The sequence below is a fragment of the Oncorhynchus kisutch genome, linkage group LG20, assembly GCF_002021735.2.
Source record: "Oncorhynchus kisutch isolate 150728-3 linkage group LG20, Okis_V2, whole genome shotgun sequence".
NCBI classification, from domain to species: domain Eukaryota; kingdom Metazoa; phylum Chordata; class Actinopteri; order Salmoniformes; family Salmonidae; genus Oncorhynchus; species Oncorhynchus kisutch.
In genome coordinates, this window is record NC_034193.2 from 11,417,787 (window position 1) to 11,433,454 (window position 15,668).

The following is a 15,668-nucleotide window of genomic DNA, read 5'->3' on the forward strand; positions in this document are numbered from 1 at the left end:
CTGAAGTTAGAGACTTTTATCTCCCTCACCAACTTCAAACATCAGCTATCTGAGCAGCTAACCGATCGCTGCAGCTGTACATAGTCTATTGGTAAATAGCCCACCCATTTTCACCTGCCTCATCCCCATACTGTTTTTATTCATTTACTTTTCTGCTCTTTTGCACACCAATATCTCTACCTGTACATGACCATCTGATCATTTATCACTCCAGTGTTAATCTGCAAAATTGTAATTATTCGCCTACCTCCTCATGCCTTTTGCACACATTGTATATAGACTCCCCCTTTTTTTTCTACTGTGTTATTGACTTGTTAATTGTTTACTCCATGTGTAACTCTGTGTTGTCTGTTCACACTGCTATGCTTTATCTTGGCCAGGTTGCAGTTGCAAATGAGAACTTGTTCTCAACTAGCCTACCTGGTTAAATAAAGGTTAAATAAAATAAAAAAGAGGTCATATACATTAAATCCAGTAGATAGTGATAGCACATTTATGTATTCCTATGGTAAACCCCCGATGGTGCAGGAAGCCAGAGTTATTTGAATTTGAAGCACACCATATTGCTGAATGGGTCTGAATCACTGACATATAATAGATTAGTTATTTGTTTATTAACATAACAAACGTGTGCGTAACTATGGGGTTGGCTTAGATCGTTGAAACATGTAAACTATATTTTGTCTCCAATGTTTATTGAAAACATAAATAAATTAGCAGAATGAGCCCTTGTCTCTCAAATACATCATCACAGTTGTTGGTTAGCTAGAGCATTTTAGCCATATTGTCAATGACATAATCAGTCAAAACACCTCAAAATAAGACATGGTATCAAGAACAAGATGAAACTAGCTACTTATTATTCCCCACATGGCAGTTACTTGTCATTGTTGGTAGCTATCTGGTCATCCAGAATCCCAACAACACAGACTTCTGCCCTATTGAAGCGTGCACATTGGTTTCCTGACATTGCCATCTGAACAATCTATAAGAACAGGAGACTGCTTCCAAAATGTCCACCCGTTGTTTTCAACAGACTCATTTTGACATTACATTTGAGTAATTTAGCAGACACTCTTATTCAGAGTGACTTTGTCGTGGAGATTCATACTGATAGAGACTTTGTCATTTCGTCAAACAATTCTTTATTTAATATTGATTAATTATTGAAATAATGAGACTAGTCAGCCCAACACTTGACTGTTGGGCAGAGTTGCGTGACCTTTACAAAAAAATGCTGTTACTTACATAGCTGGTCTCTAAGAATGCTTAGTCATGGCTGGTCCCACCCCTATGGTGTTATTTGTAACCCCACCTCATCTTAGTTTCCCACATGCTAGGATAATTATGAATACTGAGGCCTTTGTTCTGTTCTTCCAGGCTCTCTCTATCTCGGGTTACACCCACGACATCTTATCTATGGAATGCCAGCCTTAGGTTTTTAGGCTCCTCTCAGTTCACACAGACATTTAATAGAACAGAAATGTCTTACTATTAGTTAAGTATATAACTGTTAACTATTAATATCAAACAAATCAGGTAAATATGTAATTTTTCTATCACATTCCCCCATTTTGAGATTTCTCTCAACTTGAAAGAAAAATGCCAAAGTTTAAAAAGACATAAAAATATCATTAAGAAATTCTCAGCAATCTAAGTCAGAGTACATTTTTCATCAGTACAAAACAAATCATCATGTTGATACTGAGAATACCACCATCGGTCAGCATGGTAGAAATGGCCATTTTCATCCCTATAGCACCATCTATAGAAACTAAAATGAGCATATCTGGCTGGACAAATCCAGGTAGCGACTCCCTGTTTAATCTAACTGCACTGTCCAATTTACAGTAGCTATTACAGTGAAAGAATACCATGCTATTGTTTGAGGAGAGTGCACAAATTTGAACATAAAAAGTTATTAATAAACAAATTAGGCACATTTGGGCAGTCTTGCTAAAACAAATTTAACAGAAATACAATGGTTCATTGGATCAGTCTAAAACTATGCACATACACTGATGCCATCTAGTGGCCAAAATCTAAATTGCACCTGGGCTGGAATAATACATTATGGCCTTTCCCTTGCATTTCAAAGATGATGGTACAAAAAAAGAATGGTTGTTTTTTTCTTTGTATTATCTTTTACCAGAGCTATTGTGTTATATTATCATACATTCCTTTCATGTTTCCATACATTTCAAAGTGTGTCCTTTCAAATGGTACCAAGAATATGCATATCCTTGCTTCAGATTCTGAGTTACAAGCAGTTAGATTCAGGTATTTCATTTTCGGTGAAAATTGAAAAAAAGGGGCTAATCCTTAAGATGTTTTAAGTAACATTTCTTCCGTTTACTGCCCAATGAACATAACCCAGGACAAGCATCACAATCCCACTATTTATAAGGCAACACCTATGGCTATGCACCATTAGCACAAACCTGCTATAATTCCTGAGTATTATCATGAAACATTTCAATTTGGTAATGGATATAGGTCAAATAGATTAGGATCAGTTTCCCTCTCAGGATCAGAGATCACCTTTCCATTCACCAAGGCATGTTGAGAATAGCATTGGTTCTATCACTCAAAATGTAAACCCTCAATTTAACACATCAACCCTGGCAGAATGTACATTTATATTAACATACAAAATATGAATCTCAAAATTCTAGTATTAACTCTCTCATCATGATTAATTACAGATCACTATCTCAATGCATTCCTAGCCTAAATTACTATACATTTAGCAGTGTGTAGACCTCCACAATCAAACTGATACCCCAAAATAAACTATTTCAGAAAAGTCTAAAATATTTACGGGCACAGTTGACCAACCCCCTCCCTTTCCCGGCATTCAATCTTCTGGCATTTTTTAAATTTTTCTTCAGATAGCTTCGCAGTTCAAAGTGGATGGCCCATGACAATGTCCCAATTTCAATGTCTCACCTGAGTCCCACCACAACTCCTATTGTGTATTGTCCATTTGTCAACCAGTATACCGGCAACATAAGAGAAGTTTTGGAATGGATCTCTCTCCATGCTCACTCCATGTGGACTCCTGTCACACTCCTGAGAGAAGGGCATGGGAGAAAAGGCAGTTGATAACTTCAACTGGATGCTGTACACCGGTTGCTGGCTCAGACTCAGGTCTCTTGATAGAAGTGGTGCAGGACAGGGCCGAACTGAGCGCCATATCTTCAGCCGGTTAGAGGGGGTTTTGAGGTCTACACCGTTTGGTCAAATGATCCCTTCCATGCATTTAGATACCATCTGTAGTCACCATAACTTTGAGAAAGGACAATTCAGAACAACAATTTAGGTCAGTGAATCTCTGATTCAGGAAATCCAGTAAAGCGTTTCAAGAAATCCAAACAATAATTTACCCTATGACAAATTGTTACTACCAATATTCCCAATGAAAATCTTTAAAACATATGTCAAAGCGAGTAACAACACATTCTGTTGAAACAATTATTCCAAATTGGCTTATACTCCCACTATGACACTGTCAACCTCATCGCAGAGTCACCACTAATCCTTAGGGAGTAATCTCGATCATCCAGCGGACCCAATCTGGTGATATTTATCAAACAAAACAAACAAACAACAATACACTCCTTCATACATCATTCAGTACATTTCTATATATCACTCAAGGTGTGTAAACTTCAATGCAAAAACCTCAAAGGACTGGTCATGTCCTCATTTTGACACACGACTCAAAGTGATTCATGTGTAGAAACAACACTGCAAACCAAATTGGAATTACTACCCTTAACTTCCAGCAAGTCCTCTCCTCCACCTACACCTCATAGTAGAATCTCGCTGAGGAGAAGCCCTCTCTTCATAGGACAGACTAACTTCAACGAAACCTATCTGTGTTGTCAGGGAGATTTTTTCTTCCTTTTCTCAACTGTTTCTTGTCCTTAGATTGGACGACCCTGTCATATGCTGTATGAGGGTCCAGAGTCACATCCACTGCATACTGCTGCATCTTTTTCAGATTGATGTCATGAAAGTCCTCCATTGCATTATTGAATTTTTCAGAAAATGCTCTCTTCACTGTCTTTTCCAGCTCAGACACAAAGCTTCTCAAAACACTCCTCAAATTCCCCACACACGTCTCACTGTAAACACTGATCTCAGACCAGTCCTTGATGTTTGGAGTGGTGTACAGGGATGGGAAGATCTGGAGGAGGTGGAGGTGGTCCTCAGTGTGTGAGAGCTGTTCCAACTCAGTGTGTCTCCTACGTAGGTCATTGATTTCCTGCTCCAGCTCTTCAATAAACCCTTCAGCCTGATTCTCTGCTGCTTTCTGCTTCTCCTCAACCTCCTCAATGAGCTCCTTCTTGCTTTTCTCAATGGAATCCATCAGATCAGTGAAAACCTGCAGACTGTCTGCCATCACTCTCTGTGTATCTTTCTTGCTGAACTCTACTGAATGTTTGATCTTCTGAACCTTCTCTAGTCGCTCCTGGATCATCTGCCGTACATGTTGTTCCGTCTTCACCAGCTGAGCCTTCCTCTCTCCAAACTCTTCCTCTAGTGGGACGGCGTGGTGAGTCTTGTGGTCTGCCTCAGTGCAGAACTGACACACACAAGTCTGGTCGGTCCTACAGAACAGCTCCAGCTGTCTGTCATGCTTCTTACACATCCTGTCTTCCATGTTCTCCACGGGATCTATTAGCTTGTGCCTTTTCAGGCCGGTGACTCTCTGATGAGGCTGCAGGTGAGTCTCACAGAAAGAGGTCTGACACTCCAGGCAGGACTTCAAGGCCTTGAGCTTCATCCTAGTGCAGATGTCACAGACCACTTCTCCAGCCTCAGCAGGGGACTTTTCTCTGTTTTTGACTCTGATCCTGTTAACATAATCTACAACATCTCGGAATGCTGTGTTGATATTGAGCTCTGGTCTTGTGTAGAATGTCCTCTTACACATTGGACACTGGCACAGGTCAGTTGTATCCCAGTATCCGCTGATACAGACCTTGCAGAAGTTGTGTCCACATGGAGTGGAGACAGGCTCTGTGAACACATCCAGACAGATAGAGCACTGGAACTGCTCTTCAGACAGGAGACGGCTAGAGGACGCCATTTCTGGAACACAATAAAACAACTATTAAAATACTTCCTGGAATGAATCAACGTTAAACAGTATAGACATTCCTGTAATGAGTCATCGTTATACAGTAATTAACTTTCAGAATACTAAATGTATTGTTAGATGTAAGATCATTTTTGTAGTGATATCAAAACAATTTTGACAGTTTTGACATTGTTTTTAGAGATAGACAAAGCTTTTTATCATAAAGAGAAGGAGTTAACACGAGTGTACTGTACTCTTACCCAGGTAAATTCAATCAGCTTTCTAACTTTCTAACTTTATAACTTTCCCACTTCCTCTCTGCTTAGCTTAAGTCAAAATGTCCTTGACAAGTTTTTTGTTCACATATAGTGCACAAGCAGAACTTTTATTTTGACATGAGCTAAGCAGAGGGGAAGTGGGTCTACAACAGACCCATGTTTGGGAAGTCTGTTTAATCATACGATACTTTAGATATTTTGCCTCAAATACGGTCATAATGACAAACTGTCCTGCCCGAAGATCTCGTACAATGCTGTGTACTACTCCCTTCACAGAACAGCACAAACGGGTTCTAACCAGAATAGAAAGAGGAGTGGTAGGCCCTGTTGCACAACTGAGCAAGAGGATAAGTACAAAACACCAGTCTCAACGTCAACAGTGAAGAGGCGACTCCGGGATGCTGGCCTTCTAGGCAGAGTTCCTTTGTCCAGTGTCTGTGTTCTTTTGTCCATCTTAATCTTTTCTTTTTTTTGGCCAGTCTGAGATATGGCTTTTTCTTTGCAACTCTGCCTAGAAGGCCAACATCCCGGAGTTGCCTCTTCACACTGTTGACGTTGAGACTGGTGTTTAGCGGGTACTATTTAATGAAGCTGCCAGTTGAGGACTATTGAGGCATCTGTTTCTCATACTAGACACTCTAATGTACTTGTCCTCTTGCTCAGTTGTGCACCGGGGCCTCCATCTCTTCTTTCTATTCTGGTTTGAGCCAGTTTGCGCTGTTATACGAGATCTTCAGTTTCTTGGCAATTGCTCGCATGGAATAGCCTTCATTTCTCAGAACAACAATAGACTGACGAGTTTCAGAAGAAAGTAATTTGTTTCTGGCATTTTTGAGCCTGTAATTGAACCCACAAATGTTGATGCTCCAGATATTCAACTCATCTAAAGAAGGCCTGTTTTGTTGCTTCTTTTATCAGATAACAGTTTTCAGCTGTGTTAACATAATTGCAAAAGGGTTTTCTAATGATCAATTAGCCTTTTAAAATTTGGATTAGCTAACACAACGTGCCATTGGAACACATGAGTGATGGTTGCTGATAATGGGCCTATGTAGATATTCCATAAAAAAAATCTGCCGTTTTGAGCTACATACAATAGTCATTTACAGCATTAACAATGCCTACACTGTATTTCCGATCAATTTGATGTTATTTTAATGGACAAGAAAATGTTGCTTCTCTTTCAAAACATTTTGAAGTGACCCCAAACTTTTGAATGGTAGTGTATATACATATATATCATTAATTTATAAGTCAAAAAATTGATGTAGCAACTGCCTATTGCCCCTTTACTGTTTGGATAAGTTGACTTATGATCTGATACTAGGCTGTCTATATGTTATCAGAATTTTCCAAAAGTGGAACACAGGAGGAAAAACAGGAAGTGCAGTGATTATGTCAGAATTCCACACGTCCAGGTAAATATCTCTGTTTCTCTCTTTACCCACCTGAGTGTGCTTATTCCTCTTTGGCTTGACGAAAGGTAGACCTTGTGAAACTTGTGTAAAGAGTAGGAGAGAGTTCGTAACCATATTGAATTCCTGCTTCTGCTTAACTTTCACTTCCGCAAAGTGTCATCAGCACTCAAGTCCTCCCTGCTATGCTGCTCTTAAAGGGACATCTATGCATAGTCAATTCACCCACACCGACATGTACAAATTACTTCAACTAACCTGTACCCCCACACACTGACTCGGTACTGGTGCCCCCTGTATTTAGCCTCCACACTGACTCGGTACTGGTGCCCCCTGTATATATCCTTGTTATTGTTATTCTTATTGTGTTATTTTTTATTATTACTTTTTATTTTAGTCTACTTGGTAAATATTTTCTTAACTCTTCGTGAACTGCACTGTTGGTTATTAAGGGCTTGTATTTTAAATTTTTTTATTTAACCAGAAAAGTCCGTTTAGAACAAATTGTTTACAGACAGATTATTTCACAATTACAGTGGATCAGAAGTAAATATACACTAAGTTGACTGTGCCTTTAAACAGCTTGGAAAATTCCAGAAAATGATGTCATGGCTTTAGAAGCTACTGACAGGTTAATTGACATCATTTGAGTCAATTGGAGGTAAACCTGTGAATGTATTTCAAGGCCTACCTTCAAACTCAGGGCCTCTTTGCTTGACATCATGGGAAAATCAAAAGAAATCAGCCAAGACCGCCTGAAGATACCACGTTCATCTGTACAAACAATATTTCACAAGTATAAACACCATGGGACCACGCAGCTGTTATAGAGCTCAGGAAGGAGACGCATTCTGTCTCCTAGAGATGAATGTACTTTGGTGTGAAAAGTGCAAATCAATCCCAGAACAACAGCAAAGGACCTTGTGAAGATGCTGGAGGAAACGGGTAGAAAAGTATCTATATCCACAGTAAAACGAGTCCTATATCGGCATAACCTGAAAGGCCGCACAGAAAGGAAGAAGCCACTGCTAGAGAAAACGCCATAAAAAGCCAGATTACGGTCTGCAACTGCACATGCGGACAAAGATTGTACTTTTTTGGAGAAATATCCTCTGGTCTGATGGAACAAAAATAGAACTGTTTGGCCATAATGCCCATTGTTATATTTGGAGGAAAAAGGTTGGAGGCTTGCAAGCCGAAAAACACCATCCCAACAGTGAAGCATGGGGTGGCAGCATCATGTTGTGGGGGTGCTTTGCTGTAAGAGGGACTGGTTCACTTCACAAAAAAAGATGGCATCATGAGGGAGGAAAATTATCTGGATATATTGTAGCAACATCTCAAGACATCAGTCAGGAAGTTGAAGCTTGGTCGCAAATGGGTCTTCCAAATGGACAATGACCCCAAGCATACTTCCAAAGTTGTGGCAAAATGGCTTAAGGACAACAAAGTCAAGGTATTGGAGTGGCCATCAAAAAGCCCTGACCTCAATCCTATAGAAAATGTGCGGGCAGAACTGAAAAAGCATGTGCGAGTAAAGAGGCCTACAAACCTGACTCAGTTACACCAGTTCTGTCAGGAGGAATGGGCCAAAATTCCCCCAACTTATTGTGGGAAGCTTGTGGAAGGCTACCCGAAACGTTTGACTAAGTTAAACAAGTTAAAGGCAATGCTACCAAGTATTAATTTAGTGTATGTAAACCTCTGACCCACTGGGAATGTGATGTCTATTATTCTGACATTTCACATTCTTAAAATAAAGTGGTGATCCTAACTGACCTAAGACAGGGAACTTTTACTAGGATTAAATGTCAAGAATTGTGAAAAACTGAGTTTAAATGTATTTGGCTAATGTGAATGTAAACTTCTGACTTCAACTGTAATTTTGAAAAACTAGATGATTACTTTAGGATTACTTTTAAATTCAGAAAGGACGTTTGCTCAAATAAATATTTGACACTTCTCCGTTTTTTCAATGACATTCAAATCATCATTGAAAAAAGGCGGAAGTTTAAGTTTGTTCTATCTGAGCGAGTCTGACCACAAATCAGAGACTATGATGGAACACCAAATGTGTTGGATGAATCGCGGGAAAAAAGAAGGAATAGGCTTTTGTAGGCAACAGCCCAAGCTATGTCTTCCAATGGTGCGACCTGTCGACATCCAAAGATTATCCAATTTGAATAAACGCTTGGAGGTAAGGATGACAGCAGTGGTGTAGTCTACGGCGATACGGATATCACATATTGATATCTACATAGAGCATTGATGTGAATCACACTGCTGCTCTCTCATTTAGCTATTTGCATCTTACGTATTGTGGTTGTTGTGGATGGTGGTTCACAAATCTAAATGTGTATTTGAACCCAAAAATGGTTGAATTCAAGAAGTGAACAATGCCCATCAATCAATGTTTTTGAAACCAGTGGACAGACAGTGGACACATGCTGGACACATGGACACATGCTCAATCTCACTTAATTTTGATAGACTTAAAGGGGCAATCTGTAGTTTACTACATCAATTTTTTGACTTATAAAGGATATATATTAATGTAAAGATATCATTGCATCGTAATATTATATGTCGTAGAAAGCGATGGGTTTGAAGAAGACTACATAACCAAGCCATAAAGTTAAATTTAACATCCATATATGGCCAGCTATGTAAAATGTAATATTGATTTATCCTGCAATAGATGTTCAATTGGTAACATACATTTTTGCCTTCTTCTTAAGGGGAAAGTAATCTAAAAGTAACTGAATGTAATCAGATTACGTTACCGAGTTTGGGTATTCCAAAAGTTACATCAAATGATTATAATTTTGGACAGGTAACTAGTACCGGATTACATTTAGAAAGTAACCAATTTGTCCCACAGGTGGTTTTATTCCCAAGCATTCCCGTTTAATAGAGACAAATGATCATATACAAATGTAAGGTCTCATACGATTATGTTTTAGTCAAGCATTATATCTGTCTGGGCTTCTTGCCGTCAATTTGCAGACTCCAAATTATTTGTAATTATGTTCCCGACCATCATCTCAACACCAACAAACATCAGCCCGCGGCTGAATCTAGTTGATGATCCCCCGCATTAGAATATCAAATGTGTCATTGAGGTCAGCTCAACCCCATCAACAACTCTTATAGGTGAATTCAACATTTGTCAACTGAATTTAACCTGTGATTCTGTGGGTAATATAATGGCGGGTTTTCAGACACCATCAGTGTGAAATTTGTGAGCAGTTGCTCAAGATGGTAGTAACTTCCCTGAGACAGAGTGACTGACTACATTTGAGCTACAGCTAGTGAATGAAAGAGAGAGCAGGTAATGGGAGAACGATAGGGATAGAGAGCAGACCGGTCAGATATTTCTCACACTCTACTTTCTAAGTTGCCTTATTAGAACATTCTCAAAGCTTCTAAAACCCACAAAACACATTATGAATCTTCAACTAAACTTGCCAGACTGAGTTAATCTATATGGCTCTGACTCTTCCCAAATTGAGCTGCTGTGTCTCTTTCACTTGGCTAGATTGATCAATGTTCCTTATGTAGAGCGGCTCCGATCAATTTAACCAAGGCAGTGATTAACAGAGCATGTCAGGTGACCTGCTGCATCAGATACATGACCTCTCATTACCTCTCTCTCTACCTCTCCACCGCTCTCTCTACCACTCTCTCTACCTCTTTGTCTACGTCTCTCTACCTCTTTGTCTACGTCTCTCTACATCTCTCTCTACCACTCTACCACTCTCTCTACCTCTCTCTATCTACCTCTCTAACACTCTCTCTACCTCTCTCTCTACCTCTCCACCACTCTCTCTACCTCTCTCTCTACCTCTCTAACACTCTCTCTACCTCTCTCTCTACCTCTCCACTGCTCTCTCTACCACTCTCTCTACCTCTTTGTCTACGTCTCTCTACCTCTCTCTCTCTACCTCTCCACCGCTTTCTCTACCACTCTCTCTACCTTTTTGTCTACGTCTCTCTACCTCTCTCTCTACATTTTGTCTACGTCTCTACCTCTGTCTCTACCTCTCTCTCTACCTCTCCACCGCTCTCTCTACCACTCTCTCTACCTCTTTATCTACGTCTCTACCTCTCTCTCTACCTCTCTCTCTACCTCTCCACCGCTCTCTCTACCACTCTCTCTACCTCTTTATCTACATCTCTCTACCTCTCTCTCTACCTCTCTCTCTACCTCTCCACTGCTCTCTCTACCACTCTCTCTACCTCTTTGTCTACGTCTCTCTACCTCTCTCTCTACCTCTCCACCGCTCTCTCTACCACTCTCTCTACCTTTTTGTCCACGTCTCTCTACCTCTCTCTCTACCTCTCTCTCTACCTCTCCACCGCTCTCTCTACCTCTTTGTCTACGTCTCTCTAGCTCTCTCTCTCTCTACCTCTGTCAGCCAGGTCATCCATGATACAAATCAGTATTCGACATCCATCCATGTCTGAGGACGTTGGAAAATGATATGGAAACCGGACACTAGGGGCAACAGTGAGAGCTGCTACCTTCCAGTAGGTTTCTGTTTTGCTACAGCGTTGTGGTCATGGATACTGGTTGTCCATAAGGTTGAAATATTGAATTCAGCGATAGAGTTGTTTGATATTTTTGTCTTAAGCCTAACCCAAACCTTAACCATTCTGAGTTAATGCCTAAACTTACGGATTTGGAGTCCATGCCTAAACTTAAACTCCCAGCTGTGTTGAGCTCCATGTTTAACCAAATAAATAAATAAATAAATATATATATATCATGTAGACTAGCCTCCCTACACTGTATCTGTCATGTAGACTAGCCTCCCCACACAGTATCTGTCATGTAGACTAGCCTCCCCACACAGTATCTGTCATGTAGACTAGCCTCACCACACAGTATCTGTCATGTAGACTAGCCTCCCCACACAGTGTCTGTCATGTAGACTAGCCTCCCTACACAGTATCTGTCATGTAGACTAGCCTCACCACACAGTATCTGTCATGTAGACTAGCCTCCCCACACAGTATCTGTCATGTAGACTAGCCTCCCTACACAGTATCTGTCATGTAGACTAGCCTCACCACACAGTATCTGTCATGTAGACTAGCCTCCCCACACAGTATCTGTCATGTAGACTAGCCTCCCTACACAGTATCTGTCATGTAGACTAGCCTCACCACACAGTATCTGTCATGTAGACTAGCCTCCCCACACAGTATCTGTCATGTAGACTAGCCTCCCCACACAGTATATGTCATGTAGACTAGCCTACCCACACAGTATCTGTCATGTAGACTAGCCTCCCCACACAGTATCTGTCATGTAGACTAGCCTACCCACACTGTATCTGTCATGTAGACTAGCCTCCCCACATAGTATCTGTCATGTAGACTAGCCTCCCCATACAGTATCAGTCATGTAGACTAGCCTACCCACACAGTATCTGAGACAAAACTCGCCATTTATAGAATATTGTGTTGTAGGACAGTTGAGCTGACTGAAGACTGGGTTTTCAACTCATAGTTGTTGACATCGTTTCCACGGTAACATGTCTTTACATGACGCAATGACGCAAATATCAGGTTTTCAATGGGAGGAGTGTGTTGGGTAAGGGCCTAGTGTTGTGCTGTACTGTCCGTCAACCAATTGAAAACAGAGAGCAGTGTTTTTACTAATAATTTCTCCCCAGTAGTTGCCGCCACACCGCAATGCTGAATTTCATGGGTTTTGCTTTGAAGCCACCCTTAATCTTTCAATCTGTCTAAGGCTTCAACTACACAGAGATTTTGTGTCCAAACTGTAGTAGGATGTCCCTTGGGGGTATCCGTACCTATGTAGGACATGCGAGGGTTAGGTTAATAAACAGGCTGGCGCTAGAACCTCGTTGTCGCGCGTCTTTATTTAAGATCATACTACATGGTGTCAGAAGTGGTTTTAAAATTCACATAAACGTGAAGGAGGTACCAAGTAAATCATACATTCAGGCTGTTTCACAGCAGGGAGGGCACAGTGTTGGAGATAAAACAGCGCATATCATCATTTTGCTAGCTAACGAGCAAGGACTAAGCTACTGCTAAGCAACATGTTGCAAGAGGAAGAAGCTGGCGGGATTTCAGGGGTTGCGACTCCAAGTTCAATGGGCTCTGGCGGAAACACGGACAGGCCTGTGGCTAGTGCTGACCGATTTCGCATTAGAATTTTGTTTGTATGGACATTCAAAACTGGCCGAAATGGATCAGGCGCTTTGAAAGGTACAGGGTAGCATCAGGCTTAAAGGTGAAAAATGAGGCATTTCAAGTTAATACACTGATCTACTCTATGGGTGATGAAGCCGAGGATATATTAAATGCTTCAACGTTGACCGAGGAAGCGAAACTTAACTACAGTGCCGTTAAAGACTGTTTTGAAACGCATTTTGTAGGGAGACACAACATAATTTTTTAGAGAGCTAGGTTTAATATGGGCAAACAGGAGCAGGGTGAAACCACCGACAGTTTTATCACAGCTGTTCACAAACTAGCAGAACATTGTCAGTTTGGCGCGCTCAGGGAAGAGCTGATCCGAGATCGGATTGTAGTCGGAATAAGAAATATATCACTTTCTGAAAAGTTACAGTTGGATTCCCAGCTTACCTTGTCCAAAGCTGTAAACCAGGTTAGGCAGAGTGAGACAGTAAAAAGACAGCAGACGATACTGCGCAACAGCAGCTCCTTGCAGAACGAAGAGAGTGGGGAAATACATGCATTTTCATACAGAGCTAACGGAGTGGAACACAGAACAGAGACAGACGTGGAGAAAACAATCACAGACAGCACCAGTAGCTAGTTCAAGTGTTTGTCGCAAATGTGGGAAATCCCCTTTCCACAGATGGAAAGATTGACCAGCAAAGGATTTGGAATGCAGGAAATGTCACAGGAGAGGACACTTTTCAGCTGTCTGTCGATTAAAGCAAATGCATGAGGTCTCAGAGGAGGTACAGCAGGACAGCATCTTGCTGGGAGAAGTAAAGGAAAACAATACTGGCTGCCATTCAGACATTAAACTCAATGGGGAGGTTGTGTCATTTAAACTAGATACTGGGGCAGCAGTGACAGCTATCCCAACTAGGCTTTATAGCTATAGCAGAGATGGCCCTTTGCTCTCTACAAACAAAAAACTGTACGGGCCCAGTAATAACATTTTACCAGTGGTAGGGCACTTGGTGATTAAACTGGAGAGTAAAGACAAAAGTGCCATCCAGCCTGTCTTCGTCATTGACTCTCTAGCCAGACCGTTGCTGGGGCTGCCAGCAATTGAAGCATTGCAACTCATTGAGAGAGTGAGCGAACTGGTGGATCCAGGTGAGGTTTTCAAAAAGAAATTCCCAAAAGTGTTTTCTGGTCTAGGAAGGATAGAAGGTGACTACAAAATCTGCCTGAAAGAGGATGATGTCTCCTATGCCCTTACCACCCCCCCCCCCCGCCAGGTGCCAATCCCCTTATTGGCCAGAGTAAAGGAAGAGTTGGGGAGGATGGAAGAAATTGGGGCAGTGTCTAAAATAGAGAGTCCCACAGACTGGTGTGCAGGGATGGTGGTGGTCCCAAAAGCCAATGGGGAAATAAGGATCTGTGTGGACATGACTAAATTGAATGAGGCACTCTGCAGAGAGAGACACATCTTACCATCAGTGGAGCAGTCACTGGCTCAGTTGGATGGCTCACAAGTCTTCACAAAGCTTGATGCCCGCTCAGGTTACTGGCAGATACCGCTGTCATCAGAGAGTAGGACGCTCACAACGTTTATTACACCGTTTGGACGTTACTGTTTTAATGTTTTGCCATTTGGAATCGCTTCCGGTCCTGAGCATTTCCAAAGACGCATGTCCCAGCTGTTGGAGGGGCTGAGTGGCGGCATAGTCCACGCGGACGATGTGCTCGAGTGCGGAAGGGACAGAGCAGAACATGATGTAAGACTCACAGCAGTTCTGACCCGACTCCAGGAGACTGGCCTGACACTGAAAAATGCACTTTTGCAGAGGTCTTGTTCTTGGGACACAAAATCAGTGCAGCTGGAATAGAGCCGGACCCAGAGAAGATCAGCGCCATCACAGATATGCCCAGACCCCAGAATGTGGCTGAAGTCAGGACCTTCTTAGGCATGGCCACATATGTGGGTAAGTTCCTCCCACAGTTCTCAGATACAACCAAACCTCTGAGAGACTTACTAGCCAAAGAGAATGACTGGTCATGGGGTCACATGCAACAGGTAGCGTTTGACAAAATCAAAGGAGATCTGGCCTCACAGAGAGTGCTGGCCCAGTACCGTCCCCACGCTAAGACAAAAGTATCAGCAGATGCATCATCCTTTGGGCTAGGGGCGGTCCTCACACAGATGCAGGACAACATGGAGTGGCGTCCAATAGCATACATCTCCCGAAGCTTATCCGACACAGAGCAAAGATATGCTCAAGTGGAGAAGGAGGCGTTGGCTATGACATGGGCATGTGAAAGGCTCAGCCAATACCTTATTGGCCTGCAGTTTACAGCAGAAACTGACCACAAACCACTGTTGGCTCTGTTGGGGACAAAAGCACTGGACGACTTGCCTCCCAGAGTTCTGCGCTTCCGCCTCAGATTACTGAGGTTCACCTACAAGATGGTGTATATGCCAGGGAAGGTACTGATCACAGCAGATACACTCTCCAGGGCCCCAATTAAACGTCCATTATCAGAGGAGGAGCAATGTCTAGAGGGTGAGGTACAGGTGTCCATTAATGCAATAAGGGACAGTCTACCTGCATCTCAGACCAAACTGCAGCAGATTGCAGAGGAGCAACAACGAGACCCCATCTGACAACAGATAGTGCAGCAGTGCTGCATGACCCAGGCATGACCCAGGCAGGAGGAACTGCCTCA

The 15,668-nt window shown here is 42.0% G+C and overlaps 1 protein-coding gene across 1 annotated transcript; it reads right to left on the reverse strand.

Annotated features, from left to right (window-relative positions):
- Positions 1–1,128: 1,128 nt before the first annotated feature.
- On the reverse strand, positions 1,129–6,917 carry LOC116355551 (tripartite motif-containing protein 29-like). The gene is made up of 2 exons (XM_031799991.1): positions 6,816–6,917; positions 1,129–5,100 (listed from the first exon to the last, which is right to left on the reverse strand). The coding sequence occupies exon 2, from the start codon at positions 5,096–5,098 to the stop codon at positions 3,866–3,868; it is 1,233 nt and encodes a 410-aa protein (XP_031655851.1). The 5' UTR covers positions 5,099–5,100; positions 6,816–6,917; the 3' UTR covers positions 1,129–3,865.
- Between the last annotated feature and the right edge of the window lie 8,751 nt (positions 6,918–15,668).

What these genes read in the sequence shown, in the direction of transcription:
- LOC116355551 (XM_031799991.1), bottom strand. Translation starts at nt 5,098, where the DNA reads ATGGCGTCCTCTAGCCGTCTCCTGTCTGAAGAGCAGTTCCAGTGCTCT.